We start from the raw sequence: 27,347 nt of genomic DNA on the forward strand, positions 1-27,347 counted from the left end.
AACGTTTTAGCATTAGAGGCCTAAATTAATTAAAAGCGTTGTTACATATGGTAGGCTTAAACACGCATTCGCTTAAATAAAATGACACAATTCTGTGTATAATACAGAATAAATGGCATGGCGTGCGTAATTCAAGAATGCCATACATATGTAGCCTTTACCAATCGTTTCCATGCAAAAAAAGAAAATAAAAAAAAGGCAAAGTGGTGATCATATAACATTATAAACCAGTAGCCTATAATACTATTTAACTAACCAAAAGACTAACATTTAGGATTTCATCACTTCAAGTACTTGTTATGGCACTTGTTATGTGGTGTAGGTGCACAATTAATTTCGGAAGGACATTTTAAAAAAATATTTAATGTTCGAAGCAAAAACCCACTGCTAGTTGTTAAATTTGAGCACTACAAAAAGCTTGCGTTTTAAAACATGGTCTCAGGTTGTCGCGGTAAACTACAAAGTAGATTATTTGCTTTCGAATTTAGAGCGTCATTAGGTTCACAAAGTTAATTTGCAAAACAATGGTCCGCAAATGAATGCAAATTCAGGATGGCAAAGTTTGCGCTCCTTCTTCGTTAAAACGGAAAATGAGGGAAATTAAGTTGCAATTTCAATTGTTGACTGTCACTAGATCAAATTAGTTAAGCCTAATTTAATCGACATAATTAAGATAGGGGTTTTAAGCATCCCTCAATGAAAGATTATGGTATAATTTGCCGTGAACAGATGACTTCTAACCACCTCCTTTTCGGCATACTTGACAACCCCCGCTGCTTTTCAGATTAGAGCCCAAATTCTACATTTTAAAACTGTGGGGGTTGCAGTAATCTTATCATTTTATCAGCTGTGGCTGCCACTATGGCTCCCATAACAGAATGACCACTGGCCTGAAACCGTTTTAATTAGCCTATCGGATGCGGTGAGACAAATGATTAAATTTATACAAGCCAAACTAAAACGACGAATAACGTGTCATGTAGGCTACAAATAGCTGGGCTACAACTATAAAATCGACGTGAGACAAATTAGAGAAATGCAAGCTATCCATGTAATTACGCGAACACAGTTTTTAAGTGTGATTTTCCAAGGACGGGAACATTTAGGTTCTTCTGTAGGCTACCTGCCTTTCCAAGTAGTTGCGAAGTCGTTTCCTTTTAGTTTGCAACATACCGGTTGAAATAAATCATAAATGTTTAATTCGAGCTTTTAAAAAACTCCCGGGCGCTCCTATCACTAGTTAATACAACCTGTAGTTCTGAGACATTTGGATAAAATATCGCTTAATACAATGACGCGGAGAGCGCAATGGGGTGACTTCACTTTTTTGCTAGTAGCTTAGAATTAACTGTGTTCATTCTTCATTACGTGTTCAATTTTCCCTGAAGCGATTTAAAAGATTAGGGAACGCACGAACCAGGAACACGTGTGTAAGAAATAAGCAGTGCTTCGTTCAGTTAGGTTTTAGTTTCGTTTGTAATTATTTTAACATGTACCGGGAAACTTTCTTCGCACATTTTATTATCTTTGAATAAATAATCTAAACTCGCATACATGGCTATTGCATAGCTGTGTATAATAGCACGTCTTCTCTCGACATTGCTTCAGATAAAAGTGAACAAGTAGCCAAGTCATATTTCAGTTATTCGCCGAAGAAATAAAAACCGTGTCCATTTTATTCTTTTTTTTAAATACACTAAACGCTTACGACTCCCGTTGGTACAGTCGGGTAGCTTTTTAGGAAGGGAGGAGGAATGAAGGGTGGTGAGGGAGTGAAGCCTCGTATTACCGATTGGGTAATTGAGCACTTTGATTGACATCTGAGTGCCAAAAGGCATAGGCGCCTTCCGATTGGACAGGGTGCACTTCACAATCCTCTCTTGTTCTTCGGTAGCGTGTAGTCTCAGCAATGTTACCTTGGCAGTCGGTAGTGTGAGTCAGTTGCGGCAGAGGAGTCCAGTATAGCAGCAACAGCGACACTTATACAGCAACAAACCCGTAACTGGTGCTGTTGCAGCTTCAACCTTTATGCAGGAAGCCTTGTCGTCTCAGCAGTCTGGCTTAGCAGTTTTTCAACCTACAAGAAATAATTATCTACATAGGCTGCATAGAAAAAAACTGTTTCTTCCTACACTGACCTGTAGCTACTAAGAATGAAGTGCTTTTCCCCCTTGCACTTCTGGCGGCTGATGCCCCTGGCTTTGACTGTGGTGCTGGCTCCTGCAAGCCAGGCTTCAGAATATGAATACATGAGCTGGAAGTCGGACCTCTACAATGGCGGCCGCATCTATGGCAAGCCCCCACAGTGCGTGGACATACCGGACGACCTGAAGCTCTGCCACAGCGTGGGTTACAGCCAGATGCTACTGCCCAACCTGCTGGAGCACGAGACCCTGGCCGAGGTCAAGCAGCAGGCGGGCAGCTGGGTGCCTCTGGTGCTGAAGAACTGCCACGAGGGCACGCAGGTCTTCCTCTGCTCCCTCTTTGCCCCCGTCTGCCTGGAGCGCCCCATCTACCCTTGCCGCTGGCTGTGCGAGGCAGTCCGCGACAGCTGCACCCCCATCATGGAGGCGTTCGGCTTCCCCTGGCCCGAGATGCTCACCTGCGACAAGTTCCCCCAGGACGACGTGTGCATCGCCATGAGTTCTGCCAACGCCACCGTGGCCACCAAGCCCACAGGTAAGAGCGGCTCCTTCCTCCTCTTCCTCTCCTGTGCCAGTCATGGAACAGGATCAAATCCTCCCTGGCATCTGTGATTTGCTGGCACATTCCAGAAGTGTACATGTCTGGATTAGCTCTTGATAGTAGTTTCAGCCGAGTCATAGTTACTCTCTCTTAATTTGTGTTTTGTAAATGGCTATGTGGGATGTAATGATTAATATTTTAATAACAATATATATTGTTCTCCCCATTCCTGGTAATTCATTTTGTGGTTTCAGAAACTCAAGTGAACTGGTATGCTTTAAGTCATATTAAATGTGATTTAAATCTTGATGACTGTAGTTTGATGGAGAAGCTGTCCTAATAAAAACACCCATTTTTTTGGGTCAAATTGCCATTTCATTTATATTTTGATATTACTTATTATATTATTTATTAAAATATTCTTAATCATATATTCATCTAAAATGCGTGTATTGCATGATAAGAAATACCACTGTCTGTGGGGGGTGGGGGAGAAAGTTGGGAGCTTTATTTTTCCTTTATGTCAATCTTGTATTGTCAGTAATTAATTATTACTGTGAACTTTGGTTTGATAAATGATATCTGTTGAAAAGTGCCTAGTATGCTTAGTGTAGTTTCAAATTAGCTGTAAGTACTGGTTGACATTACTTCCCACTACAAACATCCAATGCCCTGCTGTTGTGTAAGTTTTAACACCTCGGCTTTCCAACAGAAGGCAGAATGTTATCTTAACCGCAACAGGCTGTTTGCCTGTATATTACAGGCATTGTGACAATAAGGAAAGAGAGCCTTTTGGAACAAGCTGTCCTATTGTTAAAAGACAGACGATCTCATTTCTGGCACATTGCTAGTGTGCTTGTTTTTCAGTTGGGATTGGACATTGAGGTCCAATCTTTGGTCCTTTTGGCCCAACTTTAATGAAAATATAATCCCGTTAAATTAGTCATCTCCTGAGTGTAGTTGATTATCGTGGATTCATTTTAAAATAAAGTGTGTTGCCTGTCAACAGTTTTGTTCTATGTTTAATCAGAAAAGAACATGGAAATATATCTTGCAGTGCTTTTTCTTAAGAGATAACTTTAGTCAGAAACTAGTATTAGAATGCTTGTATCTAGAAAACAGCTGGTAGCCATTCATTTGAAGGTGTTTGGTTTGGCTGTTGGGATTTTGTCCAAGTACAAAAATCTTTATCTCTTAATTTCTTTTTACAACCCATTATTTTGATACTAGCCATATTGCTGTCTTGTTACAAGCAGAACCAGATGGCAAAAAGTTGAAAAGAAAAGAAAATATTTTTAATTAATTTCAGTGGAGAAAAATTCTTAGCAGGCATTAAGAACAACAATGCTTTTGGACATGCAAAAAAGCTCCAGCTTTGCTGCATTGCTGAAGTTTTGGCTTTGCCAGGTCTGTAAATGTACTGTATTCTGTTTCAAGGCTACAAAAGTAACTCCCTACACAAAGCAGAGCAAACTCTGCTGAGTTTCTCCTATATCTGATATGTCCTGCATAAACATATCTCTTGAGTTGTAGTCAAGCGGTCTTAGCTGAATTGCTTCTCTCTTCTGTCTCCCCCTCCCCATGGATGTCCCTTGTGACTAAAAGTTTAGGTGTTTAGGGAGCATGTGTCTTTATCTCTGTGTGTATGACTGTAACCATCCGCTCAATTTTAAAATTGTGTCATGTCTTTGAGTGCGGTGAAAGGATGCTTTAAAAATCCTCCTATGATGGCAAAGGAATCCTGTTTTGTATCTCATTTCCTGGGCTGTTTTTCATTTTGGAGTCTGCAGACCTGGCACATGTAAGTACTTCTTAAGGAAAGTGCTGCAGTTTTATGAAAGGATACCCAAAGCTCTGTAGGGAAAGTACAAGTTGATTTTGATCACTCATAAAGAAAGGGGGAATTTCCACCTCCAAATCCTTGTGACTTCGGTCTAAATTCCTAGCAACATACTTAAAAGAATAAACCTAAACCCATGCGTTTTATTGCAACACTGTTGTGGAAACCTGGCATTACATTACTTACTGTTGGCATTACTGAGAGTATGCCTTGGAGGGAAGTGATTGAGAGGATAAGAATTTGTAACCTGACATGAAATAATTTTAAACCACCTGTAGAATTAGGTACATGGCTTTAAATTTCTTAATGTAACTGCCAAAATTTTCAGCAGCCTTTTATTTTGGGTGAGTTTCTCTTAGAATAGGAGCTTCTTTGACAGTTAATATATAGAATGAATAGGCTTTTCAGTCACATGAAATGGCAATAAATCCTTGTTTATTAAGCGATTAACCTTTTTTTTTTCTCCCATTCAGTGTTGATTTAATGGCTTTCTGCAATGTGGCAAAAATGAGAAAATTAGACTGGTGAAGGTCCAAAATGCAGGCATCTTGAGAGTCAGCATATTGGCAGAACACTGCTTCATTAATGCCCGCGGCTCTCCCTCTCTCGTACCGAGCGGCTGGGCGGTGTGTCCGGCGTCCCTCCCGAGATGGAGGCAGCTGCTTGAGACAGACTCCTCTTGAAGAGTCCGGGACCACACAGGGTCCTGCTGGCTCCAGTTGACACCTGTTATCGCGCGGTGTCAGAAAAAGAAATAAGCCAGCCCGATATGCATAGACCACAGTGCGAGCCAGGCCCTGGAACAGTAAGCCTTTTTTATCACTAAGTATAAGTGGCGTGCTTAGCAGCTTTCCCAGTCTGTATATGATCCCTTTTTTCCCCATGTGGTGATTTGAACGACATTCCCTCTGACATTTTATCAGAAATCAGTAATATTTGAGGTGGGCTGGAAGCTTTTCTACAGTACATGACAAGGGCTGACAGTACATTATTCAGCCCCAGATGTGTTGGGAAGTTTGCTATGTGCACAGTCAAATGGATGTGGCTGCATTTGAGTGTTTAAAATACTAGAGTGAGGCAGTGTTTTTATGTTTGCTCCCAGGAAAGACTGTTTACATGAGGAAAAAATATGAATATAATCTACATTGTTTGCTATAATTTTATGTATGCTTGGTTCAACAGACCAATGGCCAGCAGAATCTATTAGGGTTATACTTGTTAGGCCTCTTTCTACTGTCTGTAGACAATGAATGATAAATTGTATTTGAAAAGGCCCTACACACTGACATGGATGTTGATTTTAATTAAAACAAATGGAACCTTTAACAAAATGGTTACTGCTTATTGGAATCTAATCACCACAAAATGGATGATCTCAACTCTTTACTTTGAGGTTTGAGGTATCTTAACTCATACAAGTCATTTGTGAAAGAATACATTGTCAGTCCTTGCTGAGAAGTAATGAGTGGGTGATAATTTATGCTAAGTAGAAAGAGAGGTGAATTGGAAAATGGTGTCCTTTTGAATTCTTCTGTTGCACCTGTTTATGAAAGTTTTTTTCACCTGGGTGTAATTCCCACAGGGACTTGTTAATCACATCCAACAGTCATTTCAGGAGCAATGCAAACAAACATGGTTAGGTAGAAATAACAAGCATTAATTGTTGTCTTTAAGAGTGCAAATAAAAAGGCATTATACTTGTAAGCACACACTGATAAGTGTGGATATGTTAAAAGCATGTCTCGTAAAATTAATAGTCTTTTTAAGGCTTTATTTTTACAATTTGTCAAGGAGAAGCAAGATAAAAATCTGTCTGAATCCACTGTAGATTGAAACTGGTACAAAAAAAAGGAAAAGCACTGAATTTCCTTCAATTAGTTAGATTTTACAGACTTCATTAAACTCCCTGGTTTCCGTGGTGACTGGGGCCTCCTCGACACACAGTAGTGACTGCCCTCATTATGACTGTCTGAGGGTTTCAGCCTGGGCCTCTTCGCTGATCTTCTTTACAATGGATACACCCCCATTCTACCACTGAGTGACATTTCTGCTGAGTCCAATGTATTGTGGCAATCTAAAACTTTCATAGTCAATGAAACGCACGGTCAGTGGAAAGTTTCATTATTTTCAGACAGAAATAAAACATTTCACTGGCGTCCCTAGAAGTTGACTGCATTTTAAAAATATCGAATCGGGCTAGGGTGTACTAGCTGATTTGAATTGAGAATTCAGTTAAGTTTCAGTTGCTCTGTCTGATGTGCTACGGCTGCACAACCCACACCAGTATAGGGAGCACTGCAACACTATTAATACAATAACCTGTTTGTCAGTTGCGGTTATACGCACTGCGAGCCACACGATGAGCTACTGGGTAACTGGTGCCAATCAGAGGAGGGGCATATCTCTTGCTAAATACAGGTGGGAACTTGCAGGAGCTCACAGCATAGCTTGAAGGAGCTCGTGCAATGGCAATTTGAGGAACACTGGCTGGCTCGTGTGTACCCTACCCTGGCAGGTAGAGGGGTTCAGCCACTGCACACTCTCAGGCATATTTGGCTAATGGCAGCCCACATTTAATTTGACCTTACAATTAAAATGGCTATTTCAAATACAATTATATTTCAGCTCATCAGTGTCACTGATCATTTGGCACATAGTTTGTTTTGGACAAAATCAGAACCGGGTCTTGCATGTTCCAAATGCTATTCATTTGTGTAGAGAAATGAGATGTTATTCCATTTATGTTTCTGAGAGTTAATCTGGGTTCATATGACTTGTAAGTCTGTACAAAGGCATTCACTGGAGGGTTTATACAATACCATAGAAGTCTTCTCAATAGCACAGTGTTTTTTCAATTTGAATCAGACGGTGATTAATGACTCCTGTTCAAATATATCAGCTACCAGCAAACAAATCTGTGTGTCTGTGTGCATTCTTGCTGTAATCTTACATGTCCATTGCATTATTGATACAGTCTATGGAACTACAAAACTGTACTAATGTAAACTAATATTATTTTAATATGTTTGAATAATTATGATCAGCATATTTATATAAAGGTTAGGTTAACTGTCAGATTTGTGGCTTGTTTTTGAACATTTTGAAACGTGAAAGAACTTGAAGACAACTTTTTAATATCTTTGTTTTTACACAAACATAATTAAAATTGATTATAGAAATCATGCAGTGGTTCTTTCCCTGTGTAAGCATGCGGTTTTGCACACTGCCTTGAGGTGTAAGGCAGTTGGCAGCCCTTATAATTTATTTCACCGCTCATGTTCTTATGTCTTGCTCGGGAAGTCAAGCCCCCAGGGACGTTTGGGCAAAACACTTGGTTCATTTTGTGCGATACAGTGTAGCACCCAAGCAATTTGTTTTTGCATGCATCTGGCAAGCGAATCAGAGAACTTCTACTGCCGCAACTACCTGTGTGTGTTTTCATGGAAAGCAGTTTTACCATTCTATAGGGACACCGACCTGTTAGGTTTTACACAGTTGAAGGATTAAATGAGCCATTTGCTTTTGTAAAGCGCAAACACTGACCACCACCCCCCTCCCCAACTGATGTAGATTTGAAGAGGACCTTTAAGAGCCTCATGCAATGATGAGTTTATTGGCCTGTTGACAATGCCCTGCAGCTCCTCCTACAAAGCTGACAGAGCCCCCCTACTGAAGGCGGCCTAGTTTAGTGCCGTTTCAGAAATCCCTCCCTCTGGGACTATGGGAAGCTCTGTGGGAGGGAGCAGGTACAGAGAGGGAAGAGGCCCCTTCCCTGATGGGACATGCATACTTTAGAATCCTGGAGAGAGAGGAAACGCTAATGGTGTGGTGGAGGCAGATGTTTTTTCACTTAAATCTTGGCTTCCCTTGGAGTTTTGTCACTCCAGTGAGTTTGCTATATTGGCCAACATAAAATTTCTTCAACTCTGGTCACCTGCATAGGGTTGGTTGATTTGCATCAAGTTGCTACACATCAGTGGGATTCTAATGGGTCTTTCCCCCCCTTTTTTAAGTAAAACGACAAGCGAATCTCTGCTTTTAATGTTCTGGCACTTTTGTGGTTTTGTTTTGGCATCAATAAAGGTTCCGGAAAACTGGGTTTTTTAATCATCTCCACATCCTTTGTTTAGCTTCTGGAAAGGTCTAGCATGCAGATGTTACACATGAATTATTTTCTTGACAGCTCTTCTGGTAGGCAGAGGAGCGTTGATCGACTGTTATGATAATCATATATCGGTTAGTTTAACTAATGGATAAAAACTGAATATAAACAGTCTGATTTAGAACAGATTATAAGTGTTATTCATTTTATAATTTTTACATTTCTTTAAAATCATTTTGACTGTACGGCATCCATTAGCTGGCCTGTCTATGGGGATTTGAGCACTGGCCCAGTTATGTTCAGTGAATTCTGCCCACCAGTAATGTAGCCATAAAAGATATTAAGGGTTTTATGGATTGAACACAGAGCTTTAAGATCCTAAAATGATCGTTATTGTTCAATATACAGTCATTTGCTTCCATCAACCATTAATTCTGCTATTTAATGCAAAAGGACATTGACTGACAGCTTTAAAAATCAAAGAGCACCACAGACCTCTCTGCTCTTTCGGATTTGTGCAAATAATTTGTCCATTTGGAGTGCACTTAATTGCCTTGAACGTTGTCAAGAAGTTCAAGAAATCGGCAATCTGCAAGTAAGACTGGCCAATGTAAACCTTTCCTGCAATTCTTTTGGAACGGCGCTGGGGCCATGCTGCAGACAGTGCTTGTATGATTTACGGTCAAAGAATGGGGCATGAGGAGTGGAGAGATAAAGCTAATTCTCTATACCCCTTGGTTAATCTAGCAAGTCGCATTGTTTTACTCCAGGCCATGATGTTAATCATGACCTGGCATAAAAGTATAGAGGGTAGGATGAACATTCCTGTACGAGGTCAGGCCACGTAAGATCACTGACTAGAGATAAGAGGTGACTTTATTACTGTCCAAGATTTTCATTAAAAAGGAAAATCGCTGAGATTTAAATGTCATAGTCCACACAGTGTATCATAAAAGTGCAACATATTCTACTACAGTGTCAGGCATTTTTATTTAGCAACTATGACTGTTTATGAACGACTGTTAATGGAATTACTTGGTGCAGTATAGTGCTCATGATGGCACTAATTCCATTAACTCTCTCCCTAAAGTGCTCTGTGCTGCGCATGTTTGAACACTGCATTTACTTGTGTTTTAATGGGAAATGTTTTCAATAACTTCATGAGCAATAATAATTCCATTAGCTTATAGGTACAAGAGGTTCGGTATTATGAGGCAAACAGTTCCAGGAAAGAGCTCTCCCATTCCTGGCCTCATCGGACTCTATGTACCTCATAGTAATTGTTGCTGTGATACTGTAACCATGTCTGCTTTTTTTAGACTGCAATGTTTTGTTATGTCTTTAAATTATTAAAGGATGTTTCATCTGCATTCTACCTCAATTGTCATCATTTTTATATTATATTATTTCTTTTTAAGTTAAAAGTTACTTAAAAGTAGCAAATGAGCAATTCCAGGCAAATGAATAGTTTCAAGCTGGGTTGGAACTCATTCAAATTTCACAGCCATTTTAATGTAATGCTCTTTCAAACAAAAGTTTGTTTCATTGGCAACTTTAATTGAAGGCGTTTGACTGAATTTTCATTGTGAGCAGAGTTATGACCTTTTTAATCCATGGAGAATGTCTTTTCTGTTTATTGTATTCAACAGGTGCTGTTATGAATTTCACAGAGTAATAATACTGCAAGTGAATTTTAGCTTGAAGTTATAAGCTTTTTGATCTTTGTCTCCCTCTGCAAGAAGCTAGTACCGTATTGTCTGTAATATGTGCCAAAACCAACAAACCTGGAATCGTGAAGTGGACCAGTGTGAATTGTTATACTTTTTGTTTTCCAGTGCAAAGGGCCCTTTTACAGGAGCTACAGTTTTAGCTTTCAATGAGCTATTCATTTTTTTATTCACACATTTGGAAGCTAAAAATATATTTTCAAGGGAAAGGATTGAGTTGGTTTTGTGTGTTCCCATAATTGAAACCAATGTCCCCGCTGCTGAAATCGACATCTTTTCTAACAATGTCCTCCTCTCTTACAGGCTACTCCCCCATCTGCCCGCCATGTGACAACGAAATGAAAACAGACGCCATCCTGGAGCACATGTGTGCCAGCGAGTTCGGTAAGGCACTCTGCCCTCCCCCCACCCCACCCCCCCATAAATCTACTGTTTCACCCCAGGGAACCGCTCCTTTACATTGTGCCTGTTCAGTAAGTAGCTGGCGTTGCCTTTTGCCTCCCACAGACATCGTTTCCACATCTCAGTTTGACAAACGCGGGGCCAAACCACACAGCCCCTTCATTCAGCTCACTCCAAGACAAACTTTGCACACCATAGCATGAGGAGAACCGCTGAACTCCTCATCACTCTTAACACAAATGTCATATAAAGACAGAAATGAAAAATGAAAACGTCTTTAATTTTTTTCTTGAACATTTCATAGTTTTATACTCGGCTGCATAAATGTGTTATTTAGACTTCTGCCATCTATGTATTTTTTCTTTGCATTTTTAGTGATGGCTATGTCTTGTCTGCCCCATAGTATTTCATGTAGAATCATCATCACTTTGTACAAATGTATAAGGGGTGTTTTGGGGGGGGGGGGGGTCTTACTTTAGAATATACCCTGGTGGTCCCACTATTAGACTAAGAATAAGCACAGCTATAAGCTGCTTACTTAAACAAGCTTTGATATGTTAAAATGACACCTTTACCACACAGAAGGTTTATGTACATTCTTCAGCTTTTTGCTGTTACAGTCTCTATAATGAGCTTGCTGCTTTATCCGTTTGCATTTGCTGATACTTGTAAGGTGCATAACAGAAAGGTCCTTTGATAATTGACAGTTTTTGTTAATCAGTCCATTTGAAACCACCTTCCCTCCCTTGCCCAGTGAAAATCTAGCAGGATTAAAAGTGATTCCAAAGTCCTAATGAACCAGTTCCTTTCAGAACAACAACAGATTAAATCCAAGTCACATGGATTCAATACATCTGACATTTTAGCAGGCTGGTGTCCCAGTGTGGATGGGCATGAAAAACCCCAAAAGGATAGAAAAGGAAGACATTTGGGTGTGTATCTCCAAATGAACAGGCGTCTACTGCTTGATTAGACAGGTGAAGGTTCTTTTGTTCTTTGGAAATGCTAATATTGACATTGAATGGATTTGCTGCAGACAGTTAGCTAAATAAGACTAGTCCTGTTTCTTCGGGTTTCCAATCATTGGGTTCTACCTGGCTAGGTAGTTTGTGTTCTCAGAAAGAGGGAGGGATTTAGACATACTTGGTTTTTTTATCGTATATTTACATTGATTGAAACTGACTGCTGGTGTATGATAGGGAAAACCCAACAGAACGTTAGTTCATAACGTCTTAAAAACACATGTTATTGTGGATATAATGCTAGCCTACAAGTCAAAATATTTTATATTCCAGGAACTGCATGGATCAGTGTACTGCTTTGGTGAAGAACCTATTATTTTAAGACATCGTCATGGGCTAAACATGATGTGGGAATACAAAGGTCTGTCTTTGATTATGTGAGAACACGTAAGGCTCTGACGAGATCCAAACACAGCATTTATCATGTCTGCCTTTACACAGTGCATATCACAAGAGTTTTGTCATCTGAAGAAAAAGTAACAATCCTATCTGGCAGTATTTGTGAAAGGGAAAGAGGTTACATATGTGTTCAGAAATTCCTTTTCAGGGTAAAATCATAAATCATCAAACTGAAAGATGTTATTGGATTGCTTTTTGGTTTTTGGTTGTAAAATATGTAAAAGGCCAATGCAAGAAATACTCAAAGGAATCCTACAACGGAGAATCTGATTCGGAATCTAATAAATGGCAGTAGAGATGCTTGGAACCAGATCCATTTCATTATCTAGCCCCAAGGGTAGTCTAACACTAGCTTGATAAATTGATGCATATTAGTGCGTTTGCCGTGTAGAATTTGAAAACCTGCCAATTCCATATGAATTGTTGTATTTTCTTAACAGACTGGTCTTCTGCAAGTGGAGATAGCCTTGTAAAGATTCCTAACCCCAGATCTTTGCAATCTTGTTGTGGCTGAAGCCCCCAATTGTCAAAGTTGCACTTCTTCAAATGTATGCTCTATGACTTGTTTGTTGGATTGTGAGTTGTAATAGTAGAGCTTTCCTCCATTTGTCTGTCTGTTTATGGTCTGTTTGCACAAGCCTTGCTATGACATGCAATGAAATCCTATATACTGACATTATACTTGATTTCTGCTGTAACTGGTTTATTAGCAATTGGTACAATTGACCAAGGCACATCAGCCATTTTTGTAGTTTTATTTTTTACTTCTAGTGGTCATCGTATTGGTTGGGTAGTTATAAATAAATGAAGATTCTGTGGCTTGGTTATGAGGGCACTGTGTAGAGACACATTCTTCCTGTGGAAAAAAAATCCAGAATGCACTAAACTGCATGACTATGGTAAACAGAACAATGCTTTTTTTCAAAATGAATGAACACAGGATGCAGAGCATAGTCATTTTTAATCTTGTTTTTGCAGCTGCCCGTGTCTGCCAGTGATGGCGGTTTTCAGAATCGACTCAAATGGCCTGACCTCAGGAAGACAGATTTTATTCATTATAAACACACTGGCTTTGTTTTTGTTTTTCTTAGTCAGACAAGCTGTTTGTCTTTTGACGTGAAGCCGTGTTGTGCGTTTGCGTCATTTTTTAGTGTTGTGCTCCACCACAGTGTCTCCAGCAGCTGTTCCAGGGTGTGCTCGGTAGGGACACTTGAGCATTAGCATCATCTGCTAATCAGGACAGATGCTGGCTTTGATTCCTTTTCATAATCTCTGCAATGCCTGAGAGCTCAGGTAATACAGGCACCTTGAGTGTGGCCACTGGCAATGAAGGTTACTGGAGGCTGTTACTGCCACCATCCAACCCGACGAAAGAGGAACCCTTTGATGGTAGCTAACACGTTATTCTGCTTCCTTGGAAAAAGAGAGACTGTTTACATTTGCAGAAGGCCATGCGGTCATGCCTCGGTGGGGGTGTGGGTTTTAAAGGTTTGTAGGTCACCAGCACTGGCAGCATTAAAATGTTAACAAACACTGTTGTTGAAACCCACTGATCTTAGTGGCTAGATCTGTCGTACTGTAGTTCAGTGCATTGTAGCAATGGCCAGTCCTCTATGCAAAACCTTCAAATGTATGATGATGTTTTTTTCCCCCAAAATGACAACAGAGCAATGGTTACTGTTGTGGATTTTTAAACATAAAAGCATGGAGGGATTTTTGATAAATAAGGCCCCAAAGAATTTCCCTCATCTGTCCAAAGGTATTGCACATTCTAGGAGCTGACTGCTTAAAGCAGGATAATCACTGTGTGCATGACTGGATGTAATCTCTATTTGTTGAGGTTATATGAGTCAGTTCTGTCTACTGCTGTTGCAACACTTGTTAAATAAACCTAGTTAAGAAGGTCATTTAGAATACCAACAAAAGCGATCAGTTTGGAAGTAAGTTTAGTTTGTAGCCAAACCGCAGTTATTTAACATTTGCCTTAAAACATGTCATTTCACGTTTGCATTAAAATGGGCATAAACAAGCTTCTGTAGAACCAGGCATGCCCAGTTACGTATGCTTGCCACATAGAAAGGAATGAGGAAAAATAATTTGTGCCTGGACCTTTATTATCCCTGAAAACCAGGCTGTTTACATCTATTGCATCTAACACCCAAAGTGTAAACTTTTGGTGTTTTACGTGTGTGCTAAAATGATGTACCTGACATGATACATTTGAGTTGAAGAAAATATGCTGCAGTGCATCTGTGCAGGGGTCACAAAAGGGGAAAAATGGGGCTTGGGTATGTTCAGTGCACACTGTAAAAGCAATGAATGGTGAAAGCAATTATGACGTGATTTGGTCCCTGAGATCCAGCTGTACCAGAGCACAGCGTCTGTTTTTCATTGGCCCAGGTTCCCCCCTCTAATCAATTAAGCTTTCATTACGCAAGGTATTTTTAATCAAACAGTATTAGATCTTGAATTAGCAAGGGACCTTTGCAGGCATACAAATGGTAGAGTACATACAAGCAAAAGATTAATTCAAGGTAATAGCCTTTATCCCGTAATATGCTTTAAATTATCGGCCAAAGGTTACATCACCAATATCAATGGATGGATGCCCCAATGGATTCTGAAGTATTTAATTGCAGCCTACCTGTTTTTGCACAGCCAACCAGGAATGTCATGGGCCAGTCATGCAATATAATGATTTAGAAAAGCTTAAAGGTTTTACCACCACGAATGCGGTTTTCTCGTGTCTTACTGTCTGCAAAATGAGGTAACGCCTTGTCAAAGCTTGGTTTCTCTGGGCCCAGACGCATAATACTGTGATGACTCACCACCTGAGCTCGTCCCTTAGACTGGCTTTCTGTCGTACAGGTGAGTCTAACCTGGTATTGCGTACTAGCGCATGTGTGTGTGAAGCCAATGGAAACAAACAAAAAAATAAAGAAACCCTCAGGCACTTGTGTGGTGTGGCAGTCCCGAACCCATAGAGGGGTAGGCAACACCCAGTTTCCTTCCTCGGGCAGTTTCCTATGGCATGTAACATACGGTCTTTAGGCCTTGGAGCGAGGCTGGTGTATCTTGAAGACCTTTCAGAAGCAAAAATAAAAAAGCAATATATATGTGTATATCCAAAACAAAGCAGCCTGACAGTGGCTTGTGGAAATGGGTTTGGTATAAGGATTTTCCACAGTGGCACCCCTATGCATTCAAAATGCCCTACTATTTGACTTCTCCACACCGACATTTCCCAGGTCACAAGTTGACTTTGAACCCTGGGAAAGGGACTGCCCCAGCTGCATCACTGGACAAAAATGACAATCTGTCCAGGCCTGATAAATGTAAAAAAGTGAAGTAAAAAAACAAAAAGAAAACAATCAACAAAGAAGCTGGAGCTAATCCATGGATTATGTTTCGCAGATGTGAGATATGAGGCTCGACTACAAGGCTAATTAGAGATGTGGCAAGGCTCATAGGCTGTGGTGACTGACAGCTCGTTTACATTGCTGATGTTGCCTGTCAGTTCCAGTGTCTGCGGAAGCGTGTTGAAAGACACCTTTCCCGCAAGTTGGCATAAAAGGTGGAGTGCTGATGGTACACTGCCAGGCTGCATTAGAGTGCCTGAGTGTGCCCTCCATGGCACTGCATTGGCACGCTCTTGACTCATGGAGCGGTTAGCAGTTGAGGGACCTGACTTTAACACGCCCCTCTCCTCCCCCTCCAACCACAAACTGCCAGCACCGCTGTCTTTAAGGAGGGCACCGGGTTGTCAGCTTCAGTTACAAGACTGGCAGGATTAAAGTTTAAGACTCGGTTACATCTGCTTTGTGATATGTGATGCTCCTTTCAGCATACAAACCCCTAAATTAAATTCAGGGCCTACCAATGTCATGCCCATTGTTTTTGTTTTGGTGTGGGTCCAGCGGTGCTGAGTGAGGTTGTTGTTAAATCCGAATCTGTTCAGCAGCCTGAATCCCAGTCATCAATTGCATACCGTCTGATGCACCAAGGCATCCAACTCAAACCAGTTCTAGGCTCAGTGCAGCACTGCTTGTGTAGACGTCCGTCAGAGTTGAGTATTGGCCGGTTGAACCTCTAAGTGGTTCTGAAATCCATAGTGTAGAGTGGTTCCTCCACACCAACATTAAAGTTGTAGATTTTCCATAGAACATTTGTGTATGTCCGATGCCATTCACAATTGGCTGGAAGAAAGGAATTGGCAGATGAAAGTGTCATTACCGCAAGCAAAAATATGTTGACATAATCATTAATGGACATCAGTGCTAGCCTGAGCTTAAAACCTCCTATGGAGACATAACTATTGGCAAAGTTTGAACTAAGTAAATAAAATTGCGGTGAAATGCCCTGACATGCCCAACCACCCCCCAGAGTCTCCCTCTGTTTGAAGGCACCTATCCGTTTCCTGTTATTTGAATAGCTCTTTCTCTAACCATTTGGTAGTGTCCTTACATTGGAAGACCCCCGATATCAAACAATTTTCTTCTTCAGTTAGGTCCATATTATACCTAATGAAGTAATATCTTTTCATAGTCAAAACACTGGGGTCACTGTACTTTGCACACAATGGTGGTGAAACATACAGTAGCTGTAAGGGACATTGTCTTAGTCTGCAGGTTTTGTTGTGAGCACTTTTGTTGTGTCCTTGATCTGTGCTCACCCCAAACTGCCTTTGTAAAATGCCCAGCTGAAAAATGAGAAAACATGTACGTTGCACAGTAAAAGGGTGTCTGCCTAATGAATAAATGTTAATGATGATGATTAACAGCAAAACACGTGGCCTGAGTTTGGCCTCAGTGGAGCTGCAGCAACAAGCAATCACACCGTTTCATTAGAGGTGTGTCGCAGAAGGAAGCAGTAGGAAGCTTAATGGTGAGAAATGAAGGACTTTCTCTGGACTTCCAGATGCTAGCAGACGGTTTGGTAAATAAACAAGATTTAGAGGCCAACGAGCAGCTGTTAAAAGAGCATGACCGGAGTTTGAACAGGAGGGTGGGCAGGGCTCGACAAAGGTAATGAATATTGCCTTTCTCAACCCCCCCCTTCAACTCAGCTGTCACTGACTGCCATGTCCCTCCCCCACCATTGGCCCTATAGGTGAGAATGACAGCTGCCTGTTTTATTTATTTATTTGTTTACCTGATTTTTGGTGCTTCTCTTTCAGACAGGAAGGGCAGGGAATAGGTCATGTCTTAACTAGAAAGCACTGAGATGGAGTATTGAAATCAGCTGAAATGCCACATTCTTCTGAACATCAGTCTTGTTTTGTTTTTTCACTCCATAGAATTAAATTGTTGTAATACCATAAAACTGGATATATTAAACAGGAGTTATGAAATGTGAGCCATCTTTCACCTAGAAATTCCCAACTGTGGGATTTATTGCACAACTGATGGAGTGGCTTTTTCATAGACATGGAAATAAAATGCTTCTCAAGTAAGGGGAAATATGATTACATACTGGCACAAACATTACAGAAATATTGTTGCACACTGCAACAGATTACATTCTTCACTCTGAAGTTTCAAAAACAGGGATGACTTATATAAACTTAAATCTTAGTCTGTCTCTCTGAACTTTCTTTAAATGTTCCTGAAATATCTCTGCCTAAATACCTTCCACCTTCGTATGGTCTGACTTGTCAGATGAACAGTCATCTCTTACTTTCTAGTGGGCTCAAAAGCAGTGTCCAGTGTCTACCAACCCTACAAATGGTCTTCTTTAGTACATGACGATTTTATTCACCCACATCCTATGACATAAATATGACCAGTAATAAGTAACAAAGGATGTTCAAAACAAACTTGAATAACTGGAATAGTTTTCTTTAAATCCTCATGATCTTAGGTCAGTTTAAAGTCCCGGACAATGCTCTTATTTCTTACTGTAGCTTTTTCATAATGTAAGTAATGGTTAGACTCACTCAATGTAGTAAATTTGGTGATTGCTGCCATTACCAAAAAGACATATTTCCTACAGCATGAAATTAAAGGACAAATTGAATCACAGTTAAATTGAATGTGAAGTTGCACTTTTTAGTTCTATTACTCATGGTTGTAATTGCAGATAAATAATTAAGAGACATTTTCTGCTCGGGATGTACTGTATGAGGGTGAGCTGTACAGCATGGTCTCTGTGTCACTGGCTACCTTTCCATTTTATGTACTAGAGCTGATGGGGATAAACCCAACAAAGCAAGACGATACAATTTAATGCTGAGTGTGTTGACATGTATAGTCCTATACTTTGAGATTGATTATAAAGTAAGTGTCCAGATTGGTACATTGGCATGGCTGTATGCGCAGTTAATGATTGGAGAAACAGCCACTATGCTAGTGCTTGATAGTGCTATCATTCCGGTCGGCTTAGCACTAGCAGTCATAGCAAAAACATCTCATGATCTGTCTTTTATTAATAAAACAACAGAACATCCTGCTTTGCATGAGAAGTCAGGGAAGGCATCCTTTACTTCGGATTTGTCTACTTTGTAGCATGAAACTGAGATGTGGAAAAACTTACAAGTATTTTCTGTTGTTTTGAACTTATGAATAATTGTTTCCTCCCAGTCATTTTTGTCGTGAATTTTCCCAGGCACATTCATCTTGATAAAATACATAGGCATATTTCCTCAAAGCAAGACAGCTGTTGATTTATTGCAGTTAAATAAAGCAAACTGGCACAAGAACAAATACATATTTGACCTTTTTAAAGTACATTGGTTCTTAGCAACAATAATTTTCAATGTTGGAATGTGAATGAATTAAAAAAAAAAAAACATGTTTCTCTTTATATGCATTTACAAAGAACAACAGTGCATTTAATAATCCTATTTTCAAAATATGTTCCATCACCTTCGTGCTGGCATTAATTTAATTTGGGTTAGGCAATCCACATAAACCTAAATCTCACCTAAATTGTGGCATTTTGTGCATATCTTGTATGTAATGCATAAGCGATAAACTAAGGGTACTTTACAGTAGCTTCATCAATGCAGAGCTCTGGGTACCTGGAATGAAAGCATATGTAATTTCTATAAATAGTTAATGGACAGTTTAAGAGCAAAGTGGCTGAGGTAAATACATTTTGTCTGCATGTGTATGTTTGTTGAGGTAGAACTACAATAACCGTGATTGGTTTGGTTTTGGATACAACTACTCTTCTTCCAGCCCTGAGGATGGCTTTAGGGTTTGCCATTTGTGGGCCCAGAGAAGAAAATGGCTGCAATAACGCTGGAGGAATGTGATGATGGAAGAATATTACAGATATGGCGAGCGATTGCTGACATCCTTCACTGACTCATTGCTCTCTGGAAGGACAGCTTAAGGTTCATCATACTTAAAACTTCATGCCGCCATCATGTATGAGAACATTTTCATGCATCGTTTTGGGTTCATTATCCTGCAGTTACATAAGGTGTGAGCCCCTCCACTGGATGCCTTCAGTTGGCTGACACTCTCGCAATCAAGAGCGAATGCCAAATATTTCATTGCTAAACAAAAGTGCCGCCCTGTTCTAGACTGTGTTTTCCTAGCCGCGATGGGTCATCCTGGCAGACAAGCTTAATGTTGGTTAATGGTTCCAGCAAACCCCTCCTGCTGTGTTTACGGTGGAGTCTGCGTTGGTCGAAGTTCTGTCTCGCATTCTTAAATGTGAGAGGAAAAACAGGTCGTGGGGTCTGGGTCAAAGGTCAAAACCTAGCTGTCCACAAGCTTAATGGCGGTCAGAAGTGGAAGTGATGCCGTGATATGCGAACCCCACTGACATAAATGGAAGCCTCCTTGGTCTGTTTACATGAAATCTGCAGTCCCCTGGACTCACTCTGAATTCAGTGACCGTTATGCAATAAGCAACCAGAAATATGTTTTTTTTTTTAGCCAATGAGCACATACCATTAATGTACATGAAACATGAAGAAACCTTTGTCAGCATTGATTTAAGAGGGCAGTAATAAACCAAGAATGAAAGGGTTACAGAGTACAGAACAGCATGTGGACTAACCAAATATTTACAGGAGCTGTCTGGAGTGATGAAATGGCCTAATTTCTGGAAAGTGAGGCCCATTTTGTGCCTGCTCATTTGGGTGTTCTGATTTTATCTGCACTTTGCTTCTCATTTACGCATCCCTAGCACTCAATAATAATAATAATAATAATTTCTATTGTATTCATCCTGGTGAATTCTGGTTGCTAAATAGCCGTGTGTGTCAAGCTGTTGCAGGTTTGAATTAGGCTTATCTGCGGATTCATCTAGTTCAAAATGGTCAAGGCTGATGTAGAATTGAATGTTTCTTTACTGAATCTGATAAGAAAATGTCTCTTTCACCAGAGAATTGTATTGGGAATATTATGTTTGACCTCTATCTGCACAATTCAGCAACTCTCCCATGACATGGACTGGTTTACTTGAGCCATTTGTGCCAAGACATCAGTTCAAATGAAAAAGAAAAAGGATATGAATTGGTGTTTAATACAAAATTCAATGCATAGCACCACCAAGACCACAAAAAGAATGTGTATGCAACAGGTCTCTATTTGATCAAGTATTTGAATTAGTTTGAAGTTAAATAGTGTAGGAAAATAAATTTAGGGAAAGAAGTTCTGGGTTTCAATCTCAATAGCAGTTGTTTTTCTCTGTAGGAGATGAATGCTTATGCAGTGTTGCTTCAGCTGTTATGTGGCCTGGGAGGCTCAGAGTGATTTGTGTGGCTACTAATTAAATATGAACTTTGATATTATCTCAGTGCTCTCAGCCTCTATTGTAAAGACTTCATATGTACTCTGAAACCTGCACTTTGCCGTTGTACATGCTTAAGCCTGAGAGTTTGAGTCTGACCATTTGTTTGGTAAAGAACAAACCTTTAATCTGTCAAACATTGACATTGTGTAGGTTATTAGATTTCTTATAACTCTCATTCATTCCACCTGGCTAGATAGACCAAGAATTATGGCTCTTTGCTTTTTTCCAGCTGTAATGACATTCTGCCCTACATTAGCCGAAGAGCTTTGACAACTGTAGTAGACACCAGTAGGCTGTGATTAAGTGGCACAAATTAAAAGCAATTAAACTATAATATGCCGTAATTGTGACTGCCATATTAATTTGTCAGAGGTCTAATTTAGTAGAAATATAGAGAGCTGCCTTGTTCTCAGCTGAGCAATGTATAGATGTGGTGTTCTTGAGATGGTGCTGAGCAATGCTTGGGGGATTATGAGGCAGGCCTTAGTATAATCATTCCCCCAGTCACGGGTGAGAAATACATCAAAATTATTATTATAGTATTATTATTGGCATCAGAAGCAGAACCATCTCAGCATTTGCTATAGTTTCTGAGGCCCACTTGGTGTAATGCACTCCTTCACTCCGTGAAGGGATTACACTCACTAACACAACCTTTTTGCAAGGAGAGCTCAGGGCATTGTTAAAACTGGCCTTAACAACGCTTAAACTTTTAACAAGATGAAGGCGCTGTGGAGATTGGCTGGAGACACCATGACACGTTCATTAGAAAAACTGCTCGTTTTGATTCCATTTAACGGTAAGCGGATTCCACCCAGGGAGTCGTGGAGAAGGATAAAAGCCCTAATCCCTGCCATGTGCACAGCTAATGCCTAAAAAACTTTGGCTGTTTTCTGCCCATTTAATTAGCATGTGTGAAGAAGGTGGTGCGAGAAACAAGAGCGCTTGGCTTGAAGCTGGACCTTAGCAAAAGGCTTGGGTGGTGGACCGTGTTTGCATTTCCAATAGCCTCATTAATTCAAAGGATCAGCAGGCCTTTTGACAGTTCCTTTGACCCCTCCCATGTGCCATACTAGCAAACAATGGCACAGAACATGTTATTAAACCAGTTGTTTTATCTAAAGGTGTCAAGCTAGTTTTCCAGTTTTAAGGATCCAAATAACCTGGACTAATCATTTAGAAGGCCTGTGGTCACCACACAACAAACAAAATTTAAATATATAGCGCGTAAAGGCTTCAACTGACTGAGGTCCACCAAAAATGTGGGAATACTTCAGTGTGTAGATCCTTTAATTATTGAATTTCAAGACAATGGAAAACTACCATACTTTCACAGGAACAAAGAAAAGTTGACAACAAAGCTATTTTAACAAGTGAGAATGGAGTGAAACTGGATTACAGTTTTCATATAAATGAAAAAAATGGATTCTATGGATTTCTGTTTTTTGCCGTCCCAGTACCACAGAGATTATTAGGAAAAGTTCACTGGGTCATGGGAAGGATTTGGTTGCACTGTGGTTGGCTTGCTGATGGTTTCTGTAGCCTGTTCAAGCTTAATAAGGATGATTAGCACTAAATCTGATTTCCAGTGCCTATCTGTTTCCAGGCACTTTTGTAATCGAGGAATTAATTGGAGCAAGATTCCTTAAAAGGTGACAAATGCCTCTAGTTCACAGGAGGGTCAGTGAACTAGGCATAGATGTGTTGGAAGTGATAAAGAGTAAAAGCAAAACATTTTCCCCCTTTTCACTGTATGTTTTTGTCTCTCATTATGAGAGAGAGCATACTTTTCTGCAGGGGTTTAGGCTTGTAGGGTCGACTCACACCTATTTTGTGAAGGAAGGGACATGAACCAGGAGATTAGGAGGTTAAATAGAGTTTAGTGAAAGATCAGGCAGATTAATACAAATCAGAGGGAGAGAGAGGGTAAGTTTTGGACAGAGATCAAAGAAGGAGATGGAGAGATCGGTAAGAGGTTTGGCATGGGGGATATGCTGGACCACATATTGAGCGACAATTAAATGACAACACCTTCACACTTACAGTCTTAAGCGTGAAGGCACTGACCTATGAATATGAGGAAGATGTAACGTGGAATGGCTCCCCCATCAGTAATTTAAAACCACGATTTTGTCCCATTTTCCATCAGTCAGTTTGGAACAGCTACCAATATGCATCAATCCCTAACCCAGTTGACACTGGCAAGTGATAAAGGGGGATTCGGAGATGAGCATTTGGGTCTGATTATCTCTGACAGCCAACACTGTGCTGACGGAATGAAATTAGGACATTCTTGGTTTATAAAAAGAGTGTTGAAGGTGGCCAGATTGGTTTTCCAAGGAAAGGCTCTGCATCTAGAGCGGTCTCCACTCCCCCATACTCCCGTCAGTATGTGCAACAACAGAGCCCTATGTCATGAGGATTAGAACAGGACCTGAGAGAGTGAAGCTGATACTAAATGCTCAGACTCCCTCTTTTTCTCTTGCCTTCCCCCCCAGTCTAATCTTTCCACAGACCTTTGTGGAGCTGTCCGCGTGGGCCTCACCACTGATACCCCTGCAATCGAACTCCTTTGCCATTCCATCTGACAAACACTGGCTTTTGCCTCATAGGATTATGTGACTTAATTGTGTTCTAATTAGAGAATACCTCAGGGTAACCTTACTACACTGACTGACAGACTGCACTGTCAATTTGAAGCCAAACGGAACCCGGAGTAGTTTATCATCTTTAGCATACACGGTGTAACCTTATAACTGCTTCATTAAATCTAATGCAAGCGTTTATCCAAGAACTTGAAAGGTGAAATCACAGCAAAGGTGACCTTTAACGATTTGTCATGTTTCCTCCATTTGTCTTCAGTAAGGAACAAAAAAAAAAGAGTGGTTGGTTTTTATTTTAGTTGAGTTTGACAGCATGCAACATCATGTTCTTTGCCGAGAACAGCAAATAACAAACACTCTCTAGGATGGTTATCTTATTTCAGATAGACTAATACTACATCAGGAAATGATAAAATTGCAAGGACAAGTCAACTATTTATTTACACGCCTGCAGTCAATATTGTAATAGGTCAGGAAAAACTATTTGGAGGTTGCCCTTTGGCAGTGTATAAAAATTTAATGTAATTTAAACTGCATAGTTACAATTAAATTGGCTTATTTCAAACATGAGTGAATATGGTCTATGTTGTGGAGAAGTGAGGCAGCCACATTGATCTGATACAAAATAGAAACGCCGCGGGAGAAGTTGTATTTATTTAGTTTTTATTTGTCATGAAATTCCTGCTAAATCAATGCAAGTCATTTCATTCTTAAGCATTTGGAGTGGTCTTAGCCATTTGAATCTCAATCTTGTTTTATTGGGTCAACAAAATAAAATGCTAATTGCCAAGTTATCATCTGCATTTCACTGGTGAATGTCTTGAATTGGTATTTTCACAGCACAACACCATTTTCCTATTTGTTACGTTGTATGCAGTTGTATTGATAATGGCTGCAAGTTGGCAACAAGGACCCTGAAATGATTAAAAGCGTCTAGTTTTCAAGACAGACGAGTGTCTGTAGGCTTTGTAGGATCTCTCATCTGATTTCTCCCATATGTAAACATTCCCAGACCATTTGGAGGATCTCTTTTTGTTTTGTTTTACCCTCCAGGTCTCTTAGATGGCTCCATGCTTGTGGCCCTATCTTCTTACCAGCACAATGAGTCATCTGGCAAGTGAGCTTGTCAGCTTTGCTCAGTAGAAAACTGCTACAATGGGCAGTTTTCTCTTACTCGTTTAAGATTTTTTATTTTCTTTTTTTGTACCAAAACAGGGTTTTCAGGGACTTTGGGACAGTTTTTTTCATTCTTAATGGATAATTTCTATGAATGCATAGACTATTTTTACCTTTAGAATTAGGTAGTTTACTTTACTGAACCCTGCAATGTACTGCACTAATACATGTTGTATTAGTTTTGTAGGTACAGCAGCACAGGGGTAGACAAAAGAGAGTTTCATATTTTCAAATGGCTGAAAAGAGTTGTTGAAATTCTCAAATTTGACCCGAAACTTCACATTTCCGCACCGCATACAATGATTCTTTTTCCACTAACTGACTGTTTTCAATTATAATTCCATGTTCTTTCTGTCTGCTCTGCCTAAGAAAATATCTATCAAAATATATGCAGTCCTCCTCGGGACATGGTGTCAGGTCCAAAATTATCTGAACCTCACACCTGGCCTTGATTATTCAATGATATATTCAACATTGAAGGCTGCTTTTCCAGTGAAAAAAGACTGGCGGCAATCGGTCAGTCAAGTATATTTCTATCAGTCAAGTAAAACTGTGTGACATAAGAAAGCAAAACAGCCTAGTGCCCATGCAAAACCTGAGTGTAGACATTTACTTGACTTGGGTACGTTTTTACCTGACGGCGGGAACACCTTGTTGTACACCTATAGAAAACCATCTTGACAACCGACTTAGGGGGCTCACTGTACCTTTCCCTTGTGATCCAGCAGCTAACATTCCTTCTCTGTCATTCTTTTTTTCTCAGCCATCAAGACAAAGATCAAGGATGTGCGGATAGAGAACTCTGACCGCAAGGTGATACTGCAGAAGAAGAAGAAGACCTTGAAGTTGGGGAACCTGAAGAAGAAGGACCTGAAGAAGCTGGTGCTTTACCTGAAGAACGGAGCCGACTGCCCCTGCCAGCAGCTGGATAACCTGGGAAACGCCTACCTGATCATGGGGCGCAAGGTGGACAAGCAGTATCTCCTGACTGGAATCCACAAGTGGGACAAGTCCAGCAAGGAGTTCAAAAAGGCCGTGAAGAAACTTAGGAGCCACAAGTGCCCAGCGTTTGAGCCTGTCTTTAAATAATCAGCTCTTCTTACATCTCAAGATACTTAAGAACTTGCACAACCAAACAACCCAAAACTGTCCTTATTGTCATGTTTTATATATAAAAAAATATATACAAATTTACCCTTTGTAGTGAATGGCCCTAATTGTCTTATTTTAATTTCGTTCTTTTCCTTATGAGTGGCAGTATCTATCTACTTTATGTATGCTTGTATGTGACAGTGTTTGTACTGAAGTGCCCTTGTCTCTCAAAAATTTGTGGTTGAAACAGAACCATGATGAGAGCAAACCTGTCCAGTTTGTGCACGTGTAGTAAACTTGCAGTTGTAGAACAATCAAACCATAAAACACCAAATTCAGCTTTATTTGATTAATAGATCACTTCTTGCTTTCACCATAAGTCTATGATCTTAGAATTTTGGTTTCAACCTTAGAACCAGAAATTGTTGAATGTCAGTGGCATGGCCATTGGTCACAGTTCTATTATTTTTTTAACTGAAATTTTCAGAGAAGACTGAACATTGAGTATTCCACACTTACCTGTGTTCAGAAAGGACACTGGCACACAATGATGAATCAATCATTAATTTTTATGTTTATGATTGCCAATTTTATAGTAACACAACACATTTTTTATAATTTGTTAAAATTTTAAGGCTATTTGATGTAATGTATGAAAAATATCACACAATTTTGTACACCCACATTTAAACTATTGGAATTATTTTATCAAAATGGTACATATGGTACAACATTGGCACATCTCATTGTCTGTATAATTTTTAGCTTTAAAAGCCTTGCTACAACGAGAGCTATAGGTGTAGCCATTTATTAACTTGCTGTCCATACTTATGATAAATTACAAAATTACATTTTGCTTTCACATGATTACATTGCTGCACTAACTTTTTAGACTAAGTTTTGTTACAGCAGACATTTCGCTTTTTTCTTTATTTGTTGTCATTTTGGCCTATCCATTTGTACGTCTGTTTTAAATTGCTTGGTAATACTGTGAAACACTGTTAAACCTTTTAGCTGCATCAAAATATATTATGTGCCTAATTGTTTACTTCAAACATTTCCCATCGGTAGCATGACAATGTTAGAAATTTCTTGTTCTAATACAAACAGTTACTTTTGGGGGAAATACCTTTATTCTTTTTGTACATAAAATATTTTGTCTGTAACAATCATTGGTATACTCAAAAAGCAAAGGCAACAAATTGGAACCAAAAACATCCATGTGTTTCTGACATCCATGTGATTCATTAAGAAGCTGATGGGTAGATCTCTCTAATACTCAATCCAAGATCAGTTTAGTAGTTTGTAATATTGTAGAAATTGCTCTAACACTAGCAGCACTATAATGAGACATGTTAAAGGATAGAGGGTCCACAGTTTACCTATTCACTATAAATCTGGGCTATTTACATCAGCCTACATGTCTAGGTTGTTTGTAATGTGCAAGTTATTGCATAAAGGCCAGTTCACACACTACTATGTGCTAGAATGTAGGTACTTACTAATAACTGGTGCAGCTGGACCCTGGGCCCCTTATAGTTTTTCACATCT

General features: G+C 39.8%; 1 protein-coding gene and 1 long non-coding RNA gene across 2 annotated transcripts; both read left to right on the forward strand.

The window, feature by feature from the left end:
- Positions 1-848: 848 nt before the first annotated feature.
- On the forward strand, positions 849-25,898 carry LOC135264922 (secreted frizzled-related protein 1-like). Its single transcript, XM_064353951.1, has 3 exons — positions 849-2,679; positions 10,658-10,738; positions 25,468-25,898. The coding sequence occupies exons 1-3, from the start codon at positions 2,154-2,156 to the stop codon at positions 25,791-25,793; spliced, it is 933 nt and encodes a 310-aa protein (XP_064210021.1). The 5' UTR covers positions 849-2,153; the 3' UTR covers positions 25,794-25,898.
- Positions 10,770-15,556, forward strand: LOC135264923 (uncharacterized). The gene is made up of 2 exons (XR_010332824.1): positions 10,770-11,733; positions 12,052-15,556. It is a non-coding gene; the product is annotated as an uncharacterized LOC135264923 (long non-coding RNA).
- Positions 25,899-27,347: the final 1,449 nt, after the last annotated feature.

Source organism: Anguilla rostrata, chromosome 10 (genome assembly GCF_018555375.3).
Source record: "Anguilla rostrata isolate EN2019 chromosome 10, ASM1855537v3, whole genome shotgun sequence".
In the NCBI taxonomy this organism is placed as follows: domain Eukaryota; kingdom Metazoa; phylum Chordata; class Actinopteri; order Anguilliformes; family Anguillidae; genus Anguilla; species Anguilla rostrata.

Excerpts from the sequence above, each read along its gene's own strand:
- LOC135264922 (XM_064353951.1), top strand. The coding sequence starts at position 2,154 with ATGAAGTGCTTTTCCCCCTTGCACTTCTGGCGGCTGATGCCCCTGGCT. Across the intron at positions 2,680-10,657 it reads CGTGGCCACCAAGCCCACAG|GCTACTCCCCCATCTGCCCG; the intron begins GTAAGAGCGGCT and ends CCTCTCTTACAG. Across the intron at positions 10,739-25,467 it reads CATGTGTGCCAGCGAGTTCG|CCATCAAGACAAAGATCAAG; the intron begins GTAAGGCACTCT and ends TTTTTTTCTCAG.